General features: G+C 39.2%; 1 protein-coding gene across 1 annotated transcript; it reads left to right on the top strand.

The window, feature by feature from the left end:
- The first annotated feature begins 4,997 nt into the window (after positions 1–4,997).
- On the top strand, positions 4,998–12,071 carry LOC139737222 (uncharacterized). Its single transcript, XM_071647897.1, has 4 exons — positions 4,998–5,062; positions 9,025–9,943; positions 11,141–11,298; positions 11,927–12,071. Exons 1-4 carry the CDS (start codon positions 5,007–5,009, stop codon positions 12,069–12,071), a joined length of 1,278 nt encoding a protein of 425 aa, XP_071503998.1. The 5' UTR covers positions 4,998–5,006.
- Positions 12,072–19,129: the final 7,058 nt, after the last annotated feature.

A 19,129-nucleotide genomic window follows, 5' to 3' on the forward strand; every position in this document is an offset into this window, starting at 1 on the left:
ATCTTGCAAGGAAAAACTCACTGCACTTATTCCCTATCACTAATGCAGATATTTTAGATGTTGCTATGAAGTGCACACAAAGTGTGATGAAGTTCATGCAACTTCAGGTATTGCAGCATTAAAGATATTTCACTGTAACATCTTTACGCAATGGCATTACTAGTTATTTGAAATACGAATACATTGTATTCCCCTATGCTGTTAAAATTGCCAAGTGGGTCCCTTTTTTTTGGAATAGGCGATAATTTCTTTCAAATAATTATCGACAATAGGCCCTATCTGTGTTATCAATTTTTACAAACATTTTTTTACCATAATTAATTCATAAGTTGTATTCGGTATGAACAGTATCATACATTACAAGCAACTCGTTTGCTTTTTAGAAACGGTTAGTGCTTCGCATGCATGTCCTTCTTAATAACACAGATAGAATAGCTCAAGCTTTCGTAAATAACGAATTTAGGTGCGTTTTTAGATCTTTCTAACGCATTTCATTGTATGGATCATGATATCTCAATAGATCAACTGTGTTTTTATGGTATACGAGGAATTTCACTTCTTCTAATCAATTGTTATTGATCACATCAACTCGATTAATTGATAGGTCCTACATGAACGAAAATATTTACATTTTGTAACAGTGTGTGCATGATTGTGTGTGTATGTGTGTCACTTTTTATACCTCCACCCACACATAGTGTGTAGGGGGGGGGGGGGGATGTAGGAATCACTCTGAGGTCGGATGGCCGGTCGGTCGGTCGGTCGGTCGGGCGGTCGGGCGGTCGGTCCGTTGCAAAATCTTGTGGGTCGAACTCCTCTCTCATTTTTTGAGCAATTAACCCCAAATTTGGCATGTGTGACCACTATCAAAGGTAGATGTGCAAGACACCTTTTTCGTTAGTATTGCATAATGCGTTGCCATGGCAACGGCATATTTTCATAAAAACTTGTGGATCGAACTACTCTCTCATTTTTTGAGCAATTAACCCCAAAATTGGCATATGTCACTGCTATCAAAGGGAGATGTGCAAGACACCTTTTTCGTTAGTATTGCATAATGAGTTGCCATGGCAACGATAAATTTTGAAAAAATCTTACAAAATGTTGTGGATCGAACTCCTCTCTCATTTTTTTTTGAGCAATTGACCCTTAATTTGGCATGTGTGACCACTATCAAAGGTAGATGTGCAAGACACCTCTTTCGTTAGTATCACATAATGCGTTGCCATGGCAACGGCATATTTTCATAAAAACTTGTGGATCGAACTACTTTCTCATATTTTTAGCAATTAACTTCAAATTTGGCATGTGTGACCGCTATCACAGGCAGATGTGCAAGACACCTTTTTCATGAGTATTTCATAATGCGTTGCCATGGCAACGGAAGATTTTCATAAAAATCTTACAAATGTTGTGGATTGCACTACTCTCTCAGTTTTGTAGCAATTCAGTTTGAATTTAGGATATGCGATCAATGTAATGTATAATTGCGCAAAACACCTTTGATGTGTGTGTTAATAAATCTGTTGCCATGGCAACAGCAGTTTTTTTAAACCAATCATACAAAAATGTGTGGATTAGCGTAACTCCTTCAGTTTTCAAGCATTTGGCTCGAAAATTGACACATGTGACCACTATGGTACATAGATGTGCATACTTGCTCTTTTGTCATTGTTGATCAATGTGTTGCCATGGTAACAGCATAGTTTGCATGAAAATCATACAAAAATATTGTGGATTCAGTTAACTCCCTCAGTCTTAGAGCATTTGACTTGAAATTTGGCACACATGACCACTATAGTATATAGATGTGCAAACTTAATCTTTCGTCAGTGGTGAGCAATGTGTTGCCATGGTAACAGCTTTTTTTAAGCAAAAAACATACAAAAATATTGTGGATTCAGCTAACTTCCTTTAGTCGTCGAGCATTCAGCTAGAAATTTGGCACACATGACCACTGTGGTACGTAGATGTGTAAACATAATCTTTCATCAGTGGTGATCAATGTGTTGCCATGGTAACGGCATATTTTGAATGAAAATCATACAATGAACATCGTGGATTCAGTTAACTCCCTCACTCTTTGAGCATTTGGCTTGAAATTTGGCACATGCAACCACTATAGCATATACATGTGCAAACTTAATCTTTCGTCAGTGGTGAACAATGCGTTGCCATGGTAACAGCATCTTTTCACTAAAATGCATACAAAAATATTGTGGATTCAGGTAACTACCTCAGTCTTAGAGCATTTAGCTTGAAATTTGGCACATGTGACCACTATAGTACGTAGATGAGCATACATAGTCTTTTGTCATTGTTGATCAATGTGTTGCCATGGTAACAGTATATTTTGAATGAAAATCATGCAAAAATATTGTGGATTCAGTTAACTCCCTCAGTCTTAGAGCATTTGGCTTGAAATTTGGCACACATGACCACTATAGCATATAGATGTTCAAACTCAATCTGTCATTATCGTTGAGCAATGCGTTGCCATGGTAACAACATTTTTTTCACCAAAAAGCATGTGGATTCAGCCAACTCCCTCAGTCTTTGAGCATTTAGCTTTAAATTTGGCACACCTGACCACTATGGTACGTAGAAGTGCAAACTTAACCTTTCGTTATTGTTGATCATTGTGTTGCCACGGTAACAGCATAGTTTTAATGAAAATCATACAAAAATATTGTGGATTCAGGTAACTCCCTCAGTCTTTAAGCATTTGGCTTGAAATTTGGCACATGCAACCATTATAGTACAGAAATATGCAAACTTCATGTTTCATCATTGTTGAACAATGTGTTGCCATGGTAACAGTGCATTTTGAATGAAAATCATACAAACATTTAGATTCTGCTAACTCTCTCTGTTTAGAGCATTTTGGCTTCAAATTTGGCACATGTTACCTCTACATTACCTAGATGTGCAACAATTCTTTTGTCAGTGTGGAAAATGTGTTGCCATGGTAACAGTATATTTTGAATGAAAATGATACACTAATATTATGAATTCAACTAAGCCCCTCATCATTTTAGCATTTGGCTTGAAATTTGGCACATGTGACGGCTATGATATAAAGTTGTGCAAACTTCATTTTTTTCTTAATGTCCAACATTGTGTTGCCATGGTTACACAATGTTTGATAAAAACCATAGAAATTATCAGTTTATTTATCTTGCTCACTCATTTTTTGAGCACTTGACTGGAAATGTGGGACATGTGACTAACAGTGAGCAATGCATTTATTCACTGTTGAACGGTGCATTGCCGTGGTAATTTTTTTTTTTTCATTAAAAAGTATTAAAGAAAAGATAATCCTGGTTGAGCTAATTCCCTCAGTTGCGGGTGGGGGTAAATTAATCACAATGAGTGATAGTTCTAGTTTATTTTGTATTTTGTATTTATTTTTTTAACGACGTTTGTGTGCTGTGGGTACCGAAGTATGGGAGAGCTCTTTCCGTTGTGTCTTTTTTTTTCTTTATTTGTATGTTATGTAAAACATTAATGTTGTGGAACTCGTGCATAATACCTAGGTTGCCATGCATGATCTCAGTAAAGATCTATCTATCTATCTATCTATCTATCTATCTATCTACTATCTATCTACTATCTCTCTCTCTCTATCTATCTATCTATCTATCTATCTATTTACTATCTATCTATCGATCTACTATCTATCTATATCTATCTGTCTGTCTGTCTATGAGTGTGTTGGTCAGTGCTGTGCATAATGATAATATATCTATTTGTTATAGACTGTGGAATGGGAATATCTTATATTGTAAAATGTAGGTAAATTTCAGACTGCAGGCTTTAGATATGGATATATGAGAGATAACCATCCATGTGTTATCATGTTATAACAACAGCTTGTTTAGTCTGGGACTGTAAATCTGTTTATGCAGACTGGGAAAAATATCTTGATATCGCACTTGTAAATTTTTTATACAATGTACTTTAATCAGCGGGAAAAACAGTGTGAGGATACTGAAATTCTTGTTTGAGTGAAAGAGAGAACAAAATGATAAAGTGAAAGAAACGTAGAGTTACAATCGTATAGTTTACCATCTCTTCGTTGTTGTTGTTGGTGGTGTTGGTGTTGTTGTTTATTTTTATTTGTTCAGGGGGGGGGGGGGTTACTAAGTGCCAACACGCAACATAACTACCTACTATGTCAGAAGCGGATCTAGAGGGGGGGGGGGGGGGTTGCAACCCCTCCCCCCCCCCAAAAAAAAAAAAAAAAAAAAAAAAAAATCCGGGGAACATTTCTTTTTAAATCTTATCTTTTTTTTTAAACTTGTAAATTTTAATTTGGCAATGACCTCTATACCAAAAATAGTGGGGTTTTAGATGCAAGAAAACGCCATTTTCCCACACAGATTTTCAAAAATTCTCCCTACTGTGGGAGGGGGGGGGTGTCCTGTTCCTGCTCAGGGTCTACACAGGTTCAAAGAAACTGGTATTATTGCTTGTCTAGACACGTGTAGAGTCTTAAATGATCTAGGCTTTCGTATTTATTCAATTTTTCTTGCCTAGCTGGGTATGTATGCTATTTTATATAACACATAGTGCATGACATCTTATTGCACTATAACAAGTACCAAGCACCTCCAAATTCTGAATTTGCCCCCAGGCAATTATATTCAATTCGGCCTGCGGCCTCATTGAATATAACTGGCCTTCGGGGCAAAGTCAGAATTTGTCGGTGCATATATTGTTATGGTGCATGATTCAGCCTCATGCACTATATATATAATATAAAAAATATAGCTTTGCGAGTATCGATGCACGACGGTGGATCTGCTGCATGCATGCATGCTGGCGGCGAATGGGAAGAAATACACCGCTCCCTGGCCGTGCCATCACATGCCGTACTGTGTCTAGTGCGCATGCGCGTTGCTAACGGTACAGTACAGCGAAAGCGTCTACTACGGCTACTTACTCGTTTGTTTTCAGGTGTCCATGTCTGGCGTTTCTAACATTTTTGTGTCATCATACACGACATGGATCAAAATCCTGATAAATACTTCATTTTGCATGGTCGCAGAACTCCTATAAGGTACGTGAATGCATCCTTGAAGATTCCATCTATTCGTGCAGGTTTTGATGGCGGTATTTACTGTGAAAATTGCTCACATAGCATAGGGCAGTCGAACTTTGTACGGTCGCTAGGTAGGAAAAGCCCGCAGCTACTGCGGCGAGCCGGATTGGCGGAGGACGTAGGCTGCAGCTTGTGACATACAATGTAGACTGTAACGTCAGACCGATGCAGCATGCAGGTGTCTGTCTCTTCACGGTGGGCTTCTTATCTGACATTGGGACATGTATGGTCAGTCCCCCACTGACCATATACATGTCCCAAAGTCAGATGAGAAGCCCACCGTGAAGAGATAGATACTTGGTAACCCCGGGACGCTCCGTATACACAGTTACACACTGTGGGAGCGTCCTGAGTCAATAGAGTGCTATATCGCCTTATCGGTAAGCTTGAAAAACATACACAGTCTGTCACAGATTTTCGCACCTCCGTAGGTTTCGAATATCACGAGGAAAAAACGTACTTTTATAGTATACATAAGATTCTTATCTAATTAATACCCTTCGTTCACCTTGTTCTTGTTCATATTGGTCCAATGATCTTGAAAAAACGTTTTTTTCACGGCCATATACGGGTCCGTAGTCCTAGCTCCCCATCCCATTCACCATTTTCGAAATCAGTATGCAGTACACTGCGCACGTAAATATTCATGTGCTGGCGGAGTCGCAATGCGTTTAGCCTTCTGACAAGGCGTGCGCGCGCGCACCCACCCAGAAAGCAACGCAATATACAGCGAGAGGGTTTGCCAACAGTATGATAAGGCCTTGCCACAAAGCTACACGACTTGATGGCCAGCGCATGCGCACAAATCTCAAATCCATTTACTGTATAAGATGTAGTTCTCCCGAGTTCCTCTCGACCGAGTCGCATTTAACTCATCAAACCGAGCAGAAAGGGACTATTACCAGAACCAAAAGTTGAACGCAGTCAGTCTTCAACATTACATCTTCACCTGTAAGTCTTCATATTGCGGAATTTTTGCGATTTCATATTGATTTTTAGGCGCTATACTTCGCCTGTCATGATCATGTCTGCTACAATGCGCAGCCCCAACACTGCGTGTTGGGGCTGGTCGCAGTTAGATACTTGGTATCATTGGACATTAATTGCATTGGTCTATCTCATGATCTGTGGTGGTAGCTACAGTGTATACAAGTGCTGAGCTCTGTTTCATGAAAGCCTGACAAGTTGTCATCCTCTGCTGAGACTAAGAGTGCAGACTTCTAGTAAAATTCTACCATCAGTCCATAAAAATATCTACTAATCGAATAGTAACACTTTTTGAATAAACAGTCAGTCAGTGACCAGAGCTTGTCATATCAGCCAATGGTCTAGATATAGAATGTATGACCAAACGTTGTGGGACCAGACACGTATTGTAAGTGCGTCTGTAATGAAAATGGCGCGCCCAGGAATTCTCACGCCGTTTTCAGAGTATGTTGTCTAGTAGTAGTAGGATGGGGGTTTGGGTGTCCGGACACTTAAGACTCTCGCGTACTGACTTGCTTATTTTACTTTGAATACGCATTTACGCACAGCTCCTCACCGACAACTGTTTATACGTAGGCGCGTCACTGTCAAACCAGACGCACTTTACAGTACGCGTCCGGTCCCACAACCTGTCCGGACACCCAGTGACTGGGTATATATGAGGAGTCTATATCGAGTCTTTTGAGGTAAAGAAGGGTGCATATTCTATGTAAAATGGGTAAACGTTTAAGTTTTCACGCGTGAACTTACATTGTAAGTGTCCAGAAACACAACCCCCCATCATATAGGTTCTAGATCCTACACTGTAGCTTACAATTTTAATAGACTTGTTTCTGTCTAACGTTAGATTCTATTTCTCTTTTTCTCCTCCTCACAATCTCTTTCCTCTTGAATAAGACATTCCTTTCCATCCTGCGTTTCTAACTGATGTTAGTGTTAACTCTTTTCAGGTTTGAATCACATGCAGCTAAAGGTGTAACCAGTTAGACACTAACTTAGAGTGGTTGGACCTTACCAGTTAGTCCGTGTATGGTTTGGTGTCCAATATCGACACCCTGGCCTAATGTAACAATAGAATTAGAAACCTAAAATATCGCTTTACCTTTACCAAAGATACGGGAAGATTGCTGTGTAGCAGCAGTCGAGCTTCCAGGTCTATCCTCTTCTATCATCAGCCCACTTATTGGTAGGTGGTTTCTTGTCCAGTTCAAAAGAAGGCAAGGCAGACAGGCTGTTAGTAATTACTGCTCATCACACATCAATTAGTTACAATCTTACAATTTGTCTGAAATTTTACTCACATGTAGACTTTCTAGACCTAAAGAAAATACTCTGAATTCACAAGCTTGCATTTAAAATGTGATTTGCAGTACTACTAGTAGTAGTAGCTAGGTCTACATGCTCCAAGATAACTGCTTTGAACTTGTACAATTTGTAGATCTAGAGTGTTATTTTGACGCAGTAATTTTGAAACTGACACCCCTACCCTCTATTGACAATACGTGTGAAATATGCACGTAATGTTTTTCCAATGTGCATTTATAATCTATGGTATCATTGTTTTTATGTTGATCTTGTTTATTATTGGGATTTTCAGTAATATTTGGACATCTTCAAATCCCCAGTGAAGAATGCAAAACCACTGCACGTAGTCTCACGCGTGAATGTTCGTTCTTTTACCATACGCGCAATTATATAGAGGGGTGTCGGTTTCAATGTACAGTGTCGATGTGTTAGACACCTACCATACTATTACTATTACTTATCGACCGCTTTCTTATTTAATACCTCGCATTTTAGAAAATATTCCTTAGATTCACCTTAATTTTATGTCACTATAGGCAGAAAATACTGCAGATTCATATCACGGGCTCAGATTGTTGACTGGTACCGTACTATCGTATGCGCAGAATAATTTTCTCTGCAGCAAACGCAGGTGACATTTTTTTACTGTGAGCCAGTGCAAGCTCATCAGTTTAATTGACCTCCTGTTCTCCCATTGATAAAGCACTGAATGGCAATGACGTGTTAACATCATGTTTGTTATTAACTGTTAACTAATGAGGATTTTCTTCAATTCTTTTTCCTCCTTTTTCCTCAGGGTATTTGCCTGCAAAGGGTTCTAGGCCCTATTGAGTTTCCTGCAGCCTTACTGAAAATAGGGTATACTGTAACCCCGGGGCGCTGTAACCAGTACGTGTTGGGGCAGCTGGTGCAGTTAGTCCTACTGATGCTAGCCTATACTGTATGTCTCGATCCAAGTCTAGTCTAGAACCCAAAATTTGTGCATATTTCAGTCACAGTACATTCTATGAAATTCTGCTCACATAGAGCACTTTAGAAAATTCTAATCAAACCACAAGTTCTGTGGTCGATACCAGATTTTTTTTTTCCTTATTTTTTTTTTTTTTTAGTAGTATCATCATCAAACTCATTTTACTGGACTAAGCAGGATAGGATGGGGCCCGTACCTTGCCATCCTGCACCCATATGATGAAAAATCTAGTGCACACATACATGTATTTATATTACAACCTAGATCTAAAAGATGTGTGTGGGGGACCATCAGCATGATACCAACACTTATTAAGTTACATATTCCTTGTATAAACTTACATGTATATTTTAAAGAAAATATGACCAGCTGTCACCTCAGTTTGCTTGGTTGTGGTAATAACCCTGCAAAGTTCCAAGCATACTGCACACAGTTCCATGCTTACATTTTTGTTCAGTACGCTTGTAGCAATTTTACGCAGGGTGGCGGATTTAGGGCCCCTGGCGATGTGCGGGTACCTCACTAGATTATGTAGAGTCTATGCGGGTCATTGCTATAGTTGGCAGCTGTGCACAAACGCATGAATGATACATCATAAATTACCTATACAGTGTCATACTAATATTTTCTTGTTTTGTGTTACTTTTCTTCATCATAGAGACAAGGATTCGACGTTCCTTTCAAATTCTCAACGGACGCTGAGTACAAGGAATCTGTCTCAAACTACCCTATATCATACAGATGTGAGAAACTCCATTCTACATAACTCTCCTGGTGATTGGACTGGGCATCAATCTCTGGCGGAGACGAAGCAATCATGGCGGAGTCCCTCTCCAGAAAATCCCTATGCGGAAGTTCAGGAAAACTTGCGTGCCAAGAATTCTGAGCTGAGCCTTGACCTCAGGAGTCTAAACAGCAGTTTGAACAAAAGCCTCAGCAAGAGTGTGAGTTTCAGTGATAAGAAGACTAATGCACAGAAAAAACAGCGGGATGATGATGAGCTCAGTTTAGAAGACACCTTTGAAGAAGAACTGCAGCGTCTAATTGATGCCGACACCCTTGAACTTGAAGAAATGGAGCAGAATTTTGCTGGCAAGTCACAAAGAAAGACAAAATCTCAGTGGTACGTTGAGCCTGTACACCTTACAAGGGACTCTGACTATCCAGTCTTCAGTAGTCTCGGCGCAAAGGAGCACACGGTCTCCCTGGTCAACCGCACCACAGGGGTGCTCGGCACTGAAATGGCTCAGCGGAAAGTTGCGTCAAATATCATGCTGGACGATGAGGCTAAGCAATACTTTCCAGTGACCTTGGGAGAAGTGCCTGCGATTATGGAGACCCTAACCATGGCCCCACCCCTGGAGACAGCTGCGCAGGCTGTGAGGGACCGCACAAGTAGGAGTGTAATGAGTGATGTGGGCCCAAGGAAGACTGCCGCGGGGATCAAAACTGGCTCAACGAGCCGCAAACCAGCTAGTGCCTCAGGGAGGCTAAGAACTTCACAGAGGAGAATGCAAGAAAGTCAAACTCTGCAAGATCCACAGATGAAGGCAACCAGAGACTACAGTTACTTGAAGGTGAGAGTATGGCCAATTTATCATAAAGACGATGGCCTACATACTGTATATCATGCAGAGACTCCAACTCTCCCGCTTTCGATGGGAGATCTCCCGCCGAAAGCCCATTTTTGCAAAATCTCCCGTTCTCCCGCTTGAGATTTAATTTCTCCCGCCCTGGCTCTATGTCTCATCATAATATGTTGAAAATAAGCCTGACATAGCATGAGAAAGCATCTATAGAACCCTAGAGCTGCCAGGGCCCTTAGGTATAAGCGGGCCCTGGACCCCAGCCGCAAGGAACTTCGCGCTCGTGATGATGTTTCGCGCACATCAAGTTGCGGTCTCCCGTTTGCTAGGGGTTTCAGGCGGGAGAATCTCCAGATCAGAAGGTGCTTGGGGTTGGAGTCTCTGTATCATGTACACGTGTACATGTATGCATGTTGACCTGTACTTGCTAGATGCTGGACAGAGTCCGACTGCCTTCTGCTGTAAATATCTGCAGCTCATTGTATCTGGTAGATAACTGTGTCTGGAGTCAATTGATGGAAATACAAATTTGTATGCCAGAATGCACCATGCCATTGTAGCATGTGAGACTGTGCCATATCATGACACACAGTATGACACACTGTGGCACAGGTTGAGGTATATTTAGTGTATTCTTTATTGAAATCTTGCTTCTAAGGTGCTGTTTTTGCATACTTTCCTAATTTATATTCATGTGCAAAATTTTGTAAAAGCTCAGTCAACATGTCATAAATTTAACCGATAAAATAGTATTCAATTTGTATAGATGTCTACCCCATTACATATTGCTACATCAAACTGGAGTACTTTCTAATGTACCACAACATAAAAAGATGTTGTATTCTTTCATTGATCACGCCAGTGTAGATTTGACATATTGTGATTAATTATCAAACATTTTATTACTATGCAAAATAGCTTGTATTATCAATTTAAGAAACTTTTTGCTTTGTTTTGTGTAAAAAGGTGCCTTACATATAACCAAAATTACTATGAATTTTCCTAATGTTATGACTAATATTGTAACACTGTTATGTTTGATGAAATGGAATCATATGCTTCAGAAACAGATAAAATGATATGTCATCTACAGAAAGATACAGGAAGTATATCATTATTTCCTTTCTACATCATATAGGGCCTATTGCTGCATATATTTATTTTCCTTCATTTGTTGTCACTGTGCAGGCATCACAGCAGTTCGTTGATCAAAAGGTGGTGGCGTCACCCTTTGAATATGAGCTGGCCAAGCTGCGCATGGAGCGGCTGCGACTCGAGGAGCAGCGGATCCTGGAAACCAAGCGCCAGGACGAGCTTGAGCGGATCCGGGGACCAACCCCAAAATGGTGAGAACTTGGAAACATTTTACTCAATTTGTTTATTGTACATGCTGGTTGCTTGTGGTACCATTACACAAAACTACTGTGCTGTAAAATGTATTGGTTAAAGAAGATTATCCTCTCAAAAAAATAATTACATCACTGATATCAAAGATCACTGAAGAGGACACATGGTATTTGTAGTTACTTCTAGTTATGTTCTCATCTCTTTAGAAGAATAGCTGTTCCTTTAGTTATTTTTTTTTGTTGCTTTATTTCCTTATCATCATTATATTTTCTTTTCTTTTAACCCTCAACCCCAGCCAAGAGTGATTTTATCAATGCCTGCTTTCTCGTTAGCAACAATTGAATATCCACTATTTACATGTGCATTTTCAATGCACCTGCGGAATTCTTTCAATACTATTGATCAAATGTGTAATTTGAAATATAGAATGGTTAGTACCATGGATCACTGGCAGTGGTCTCTGTTATGTAATATATAGTCAAAATATTGCCATGCCTGTCTTTGTATTATAGTATGGTATAAGGTATCTCTCCTTCATGGTCAGTGTTGTGGAGAAACCTGTTTTATAAGATGGTATTATCCTCTATTGAAAGTGACATTTTAAATGTGTTTTCATTTCTAATGCAGGTATGAACTGAAAACTCCAAAGTTTACCTACGAGCATGCCAAGAACAATCAACTCATCAACAGCAAGAAGGAGTGGCAGGCATTGTATGACTATCGGACTGAGCTTCTGTCTGCCTCTCACGAGTTCACCAAATCTGCAACCTGATGTGTGGCACATGTGGCTCACCCGAGTGGGGTGATTTCTCAGGCATGTTTCCTTGAGGACAGCTCACATACAGTACAGATCCTCCGGGTCTCGATGTGGTGGTGTACTTCATGGCTGCGTCACAACGCAGGTTTCACAGTCCTGACAATCTGACTGCAAAAATGCTGGAAAAGCTGCTTGGACGTGTCCTGCTGTGATCAATACGTGTGGACATGCATTTAGCGATGATCTTGTTGATCCTTAGCAGCTGATATAGATAATAGAGAGGAGTTGAAGTTCAAGTAAAGATGGGCTGAATGGAAAAGAAGCAAATGGAAAAAAGCCTTATTTAAGTTGTAAAACACATTTATGTGTTCACTCAGGTTCACTGGTATGGCACCAAAGAAAATAAGATTATGACAGTGTGGAAGTGGAACTTGCATGTTTTGTGTAATGCATGCTGGATAGGCTGTCATAGAGAACAATTTTATTCCAATGCAACATCAACATCATGATAGCATGTGATGTGATGGTTTAATTGGTTTTTGAAACACTGCTCATGAAAAAAAAAAAAATATATATATATAAATATATATATATATATATATATATATATATGATATATTGTGCTTCTAGACTTTCAGTTCCATTCCATTAAAAAAACAAACAAAAGAAACACTCAGAAAACATCAAAAACCAAAAATCAGCCAAGTTGACTTAGTACTGAGATCTGCTTTTCAAGTCGAGTGGAAATCAACCTGTGCCTCTTTATGTTGGTTTGGTGCTACATTCAATTGTCACGTACTTTCAATGGACACATGATTGTGTTGGGTTTGGTATGTAATAAAGCTGCATTACTTTGAAGTCATATTCTGTGAGCAAAGGCCAAAACAATAAAAAAATATTTGATCTTACCAATAATCAATCAACACTCAATTCGTAATGGAATCATGCTTTTAGAATTAGCTGAATATCACTTTGGTCAACTGCAAACAGGTCTCTAATGAATAAATGTAAGATGCCAAAGGTTGCATAGTGTGAATTGCTTGGAGCCATGCAAAAATACCAGTTTTATTCCAATCATCTTTTCGCCTAGCAGTGCAATAGCAGAAATGTGAGTATGTGAGTGTGCGTGTGTGTGTGTGTCTGTGTATGAATGTGTTGCTCCATGCATGACTTTGATATCTGGGCAGTAGTACAGAGAGATATAATGCCAACTCCATATTTCCATAGGACTTTCACTTTTCTGGCATTGATTATTGCATCACTTTATCAAGAGAGCATCTCTCCATTCTATTACTCACAATTTTTCCATTGTACCTCTAGGGACATAAGTAAGAATTTTTCATGAGTTCAGTTTTGTTTTGTTTTTTATAGAAGGAAAGAGAATCATGATTCTCTTTCCTTTCTTCTTGTTCCCATTTATACAAACTTGTGCTGTTTTGTTAGGTTGGATTAACTCTGTGTAGGTAATTTGAACTTGGGGCTGAGTTTTAATTTAAGCTACACCACAGCACAAAAGTTTGCAACCGTGCCTTTTAAGTAGGGGTGCGTTTATAAGATTTTGCGCGCCTAGAATCACTGTTTTGAAACACTGTTTTGAAACACTGTTTCAAATCACACTTTCGTCAGGAGAGCGTCTATAAGATTTTTTCTCCGAGCGTGTTGGGGCTCTTGCTCAGACTGTGCCATTGCGCAACTCACTCTGCGCAGTTTTTCCTTGGCAAAAGGTCAAACAGGGTGCGCGCAAGGCATTGTGACGTCACATAAACAGTGTTTGCGATCGCGGTTGCGTTTATAAGATTTTTGAAACACTGATTCTACAGAAACACTGTTTGTAAACGCACTATTTTGTGCGTTTACAAACAGTGTTTCAAAACACTGTTTCACATCACGGTGAGCGTTTATAAGAATTTTTTTCGAGCTAGAATCACTGTTTGGCCAGAAACAGTGTTTCAAACACTGTTTCTGGCCAAAAGAAAAATCTTATAAACGCACCCTAGGTTTCAAGGTGACAAGAACTTCACACTTCCATCTGATTCAAATTTTGTTCGAATTGCCTTGCCCCATGGATGGAATCCTAACAGCGTGTTTCTCTGTGCACATCATTGTTCCACAGCACTATGTATGATGAACTTGTATGTGGCTGCTCACATTTAACTCTTTATGTGCCACGTTCGCACCTCCGACTCAGTCGACGGCATGCCAACTTCGCATATTCTGCTCAACAAACAAAGCCGCAAAGACCGATCGATAAACCGCTAATTACTGCTAATCCCGCGGCACAATGAAAGCGTTTCTCGTGCTTTTGTTCCTCTCATAAACGGCTTCCATTCTATGTAATGATCGAATATCAAGCGATGTTCCCAACTAGATTTGCTCGTACATTCTAAGTTTCTGTCACGGTTTAATGTGCAAAAGTCATGCCTTTACAGTAATGTAGCAACTGGTCATTCAAAAGAAAAATTGAAAAATAGAGTTGTCATACAATTTATATCGAAACAAAGCTTGATATTCCCATCTTAACAGAAATTTGTAGAAGTTATAAAAATTGGAAAAACAGAATTCTTTCTCAAAGCATGACTACTTTCGTGTCTCAGAATAACGTGGCACACAGGGGGTTTCCACCATGGCACGTAAAGAGTTAATAGGATCAATACTCAGGAATTTATCTGTTTGTACCAACATACTGCATACTTACACTGGAGCAGAAGTGTGAAAGTATATGGTACAAGAAACTTCCAGCAAAGCCAGTAATAGTATTACGTGTGCTTAGGGTTATGTTGCAAATTGACAATTTCCAGAGACTCCAACCCAAAGTACCTTCTGATCTGGAGATTCTCCTGCCTGAAACCCCTAGCAAACGGGAGACTCAAAGTTGATGTGTGCGAAGCGCAAAATTCCCAGGGTTCTAGATGCTCTCTGGTGCTATCTAAGGCTTATTTTTTCAACATACGATAGAAATATGTAAGAAATCCATTCCAACGGGAGACAAAGAGCCAGGGCGGGAGAAATTAAATCTCAAACGGGAGAACGGGAGATTTTGCAAAAATGGGTTTTCGGCAGGAGATCTCCCGTCGAAAACGGGAGAGTTGGAGTCTCTGAATTTCTATGTTGCCTGTGCCATAGGTTTGAACTTCCTACATTACATGCAGGAAAAACAATTACAGTTGCTCCCATAGGAAGTCCCTCCATCTCAGTAAGACATACAGTAATTGGTTATATTGAAAATACGAGTATGAATAAAATTCATAATTTACTGGTAGATTCTTTAGATGTGTTTGTGCTAATATTCATAAAAGTGTTACAGCTGCAAAAAGAAAAACCCTTCCCAATGTGAGTGAATCACTGTAAAAGTGGAAATTTTTGCAGTGTAGAAATTTTCGCGCATTTAGCGTGACCAGATACCACCGTGAAAATAAAAACATGCAAATATATTTGTGGCTCATATGTTTTACAAAAAAAAAAAAATTACTCGCGTAAAAATATCCACTTTTACAGTAATGGTCAAGATGTCAGTCATGCTGACAGTGCTGAATGGATGATGATGAAAAGTGTTGTATCAATTCTTGTTGCCAATATCCTAATCTGCCAGGGCAGCAAAGAGTCAGTGAAGCCACTGTGACCTGTAGGCATCACCATCTGAGTACAGTGAACTCCTGTTGTAACAAAGTCCTCAGAACTGGCATTTTTCTTTTGCTATATGAAAATCTTATTTTAACCTAAGGAAGAAACAATAAAAAACAAAAACCGCATAATGTTGCTGCCTGAATTTTTACTTCATTATATCCATCTGGAATTTTTACTTCATTATATCTGGAATTTTGCTATAACCGTGTGCATTTTATAATGGGAGTGCACTGTATATCAGCCAATATTCATATGTTTGACCACTTTGGGAGAGTAGTGAAGTGGGGTCTTCCATGTACATAAGGTATGACTCTCCCACACAAGAAACAGACAGCTTCTCCCAAAGGACTTGTCAATAGAGGAGGTGAAATGCCTTGGAAAAGGGTACTGAAAGGAAACCTTGTTATAGCAAGCTGCTTGGTACGTACCACTGAAATTTCCTTGTTATTTTTGGTATCAGAAGTTACTCAAGAAATAAACATAAAACAGAATATATGTGTACCATAAATGGAATGTGACCTGCAAAATTACCTTGTGATATCAGGTATCTCACTGTATATCCGACCTCCCTATAACAAGGTTGCCCTGTGCTGCCGGGTTGGGCCTCGAACCTTATGCATGCGTGGGAGCCCCCAGTCTCATTCACAAAGTCTTTGCCTTTCAGCCACAACAGCTATGTCCCACTACTCAACACAAACAACATGGTACACATGGCTGATGTTCTCACATGACCATTATGTGACCACCCAGCTCAAAACCCACAAAAAAATATGGTAAAATGAATTTCCACTTTTCTACATAATTTACTGAAAAATGAGTAAGCTCTACGCTTTCTGAAGAAAAAGGAAACAATTTGTAACTTGTTTAAATTGGACCATCCTAATACATTTACAAAGTGATTGAAATAGGAGGAAGGAGTTGCAGTTTTGTAGAAATGGGAGAAAAAAAAAATTTAAAGATTAGGGTGATTAAAGCATGCAGTGCACAAGTATCAATTTCCCAGAGAAGCAGTGCTTGTCCTAAAAAAATATGGATAAAAACTTTATATTTCTGTTTCTGCTTTTTAAAGTTGACAAATTTTGACAGTAGGTAGAGAAAGGATTACTCTCCGATAAGACAAACTTTAAAAAAAGATGAGTCTATCAACCAAAATGACATACTGTGTTTTGGTCCATTACATAGAATCCTAAGCTGCAACTTTTTGTGGGTTTTGAGCTGGGCAGTCACATATCCTTATCGATACCAACACTTCCCACGAGCAACAGATTAAATGACATACATGTAAGCAAACAATCACCTTGTAATTATGGCGACCTGTTCATCTTTATAGCATACAATAATAACCCAACATTCACCATAAAATGAATAGTGGATGTACACAGGTGTTTTCTTCTTTTTTTTTAAAACAATAATTATACTATATGCCTGGAATGACACTCTGTCATTAGATAAATGTCTTATGTACACACATGGAAATAATCTTACCTTTTATCAATTTTAAGTCCATATTGGTTTTATCTTTTCTTTATTTTTCCTTCTGACATAACCTTGCATGGTACACTGTAGATGGAAGGACTAAACATTTCCATAGTATTTACTAGTAAAGCATTTCATTGGCTTTTTTTTTTTCTGTTTCATGTAATGCTCAATAGCCCTTTTGCTGATTTATATCACCCTCTTCAGAATTCTGATTTTTTTTTTTTTTTTTTTTTTAATGATTCTGTCTTTGTTTCGAAAAATAAAAGTGGATACAGAATCAAGGATTGGGAACTACTTGAATTCTCTGATCATACCTACAGGAATGCATCTGCAGTATCTACCTAAAAATTTTGCCACAGTGATTCCACGTAGTGTGAACATTTAATCACATTGCATAAACTACACAAGTACAAGTACACAGTTAAAAACGGCATAATATAAGACTTATACAACATTGCTTCTGGAAGCAGAGACTTTTTGAAACAAGTCTATTTTGAGCTTCTGAGGGATCTTGTTTACAACTTCTTTCTTTTTCTTTTTCTTTTTTATGGGGGGGGGGGGTTCAAATTTTGCAGTTGACATGTCAGTTTCAGTTTTGTGGCACAGATGTCACGTGTGATAAGTGTTAATACAACCACAAAGTATTCGTCCGCTATAATGCTGATTGAACACTGAAACAGTGTCACAGGAGTAAACTTAAGGTCATCTACTGTAAAAGTGGATATTTTCGCGTGACTAATTTCTCGCGCTTGGCCAGGTAAGAAGAGTTTCGCGTGTTTTTAATTTCGCGAAATCAAGACATCAGCTACTGGAACATATGGCATGCAAAAATATTCGCGTGCTTTTATTTTCGCGCTAGCTTCTGGTTGCGCGAAATCCGCGAAAATTTCAACACCGCGAAAATTTCCACTTTTACAGTACTTGTCATATAGAATTGAGCCTTGCTGCACCGTAAACTCTTGAAGGATAGCTTCTCCATTCAAATTCTATGAACTAATGAATGTAATATTTCCTAGAAGCCAAAGGTTTTTAGACAGTTGCGACCTGACATCACTGATTTACAATCAATCAGGTACCAATTCCTGTCAATGAAGAGTAACAAGTATCAGAGGAAAAGATTTCAGTAAGCTGCTTCTGCAGGGAAGATGGGTGATACTTAACGTGGTACAACTTGTAATTGCCAGCTGGGATATCGGATCAACCCAATTATGGCAAGATGACCAAAAGGTTTACATTCCACAAAAGATGGGTGATACTTAAAGTGGCAATTGCCAGCTGGGATTTTGGATTAACCCAATTATGGCAAGACAATCACAGGGTTTTCATTCCAAAGGCCAACAGGTCAAGGATGTTGAACTTTTGTCCCAGAAGAATTGGCCACAGCAATGTATACCTGCCAAGGTCCTGCATCTATAGTTACGTTCAGACGACAAGCCTTAACCTCGAGGTTAGGAAACCTCGAGGTAGTTAGCTAACCTCGAGGTTAGCTGGATGTTAAGAGCCACGAAATATCTTGTAGTTAGCGCTCTAACCACGAGCCGCGGGGGGTTCCTACTCGTAGTTAAGCACCGTGTGGACACAAAAATCAACGCACTCAAAGGGGCAGGAGTTTAACCTCGAGGTTTCCTAACCTTGAGGTTAAGCTTTGTCGTGTGGACGCACGTCGAAGTTAGGGGGCAAGAGCTTAACCTCGAGGTTTCCTAACCTCGAGGTTAGGGCTTGTCGTCTGAACGTAACTTATGTCTCAACACAGGAAGGGTAACAAGGTAATAGGTAAATGTTGAAGCCTAACAGCTTGGTTTCTGCAACAACTACTATTTCTTACACCTGTGGTATATACAATAACATGGTACATTACAGTACCAAATACCATTTCTTTCCTTTCTTTGAGCATGCTTAGCAGCATCAAATATATTGTGTAAAAATAGTCTGGAAGACATTCATAAGTACTTATCATGGAACAAGTGGAA

This window comes from Diadema antillarum, unplaced genomic scaffold (assembly GCF_040938485.1).
Source record: "Diadema antillarum isolate AM-2024a unplaced genomic scaffold, OU_Dant_1.0 seq00000686_RagTag, whole genome shotgun sequence".
NCBI lineage: Eukaryota > Metazoa > Echinodermata > Echinoidea > Diadematoida > Diadematidae > Diadema > Diadema antillarum.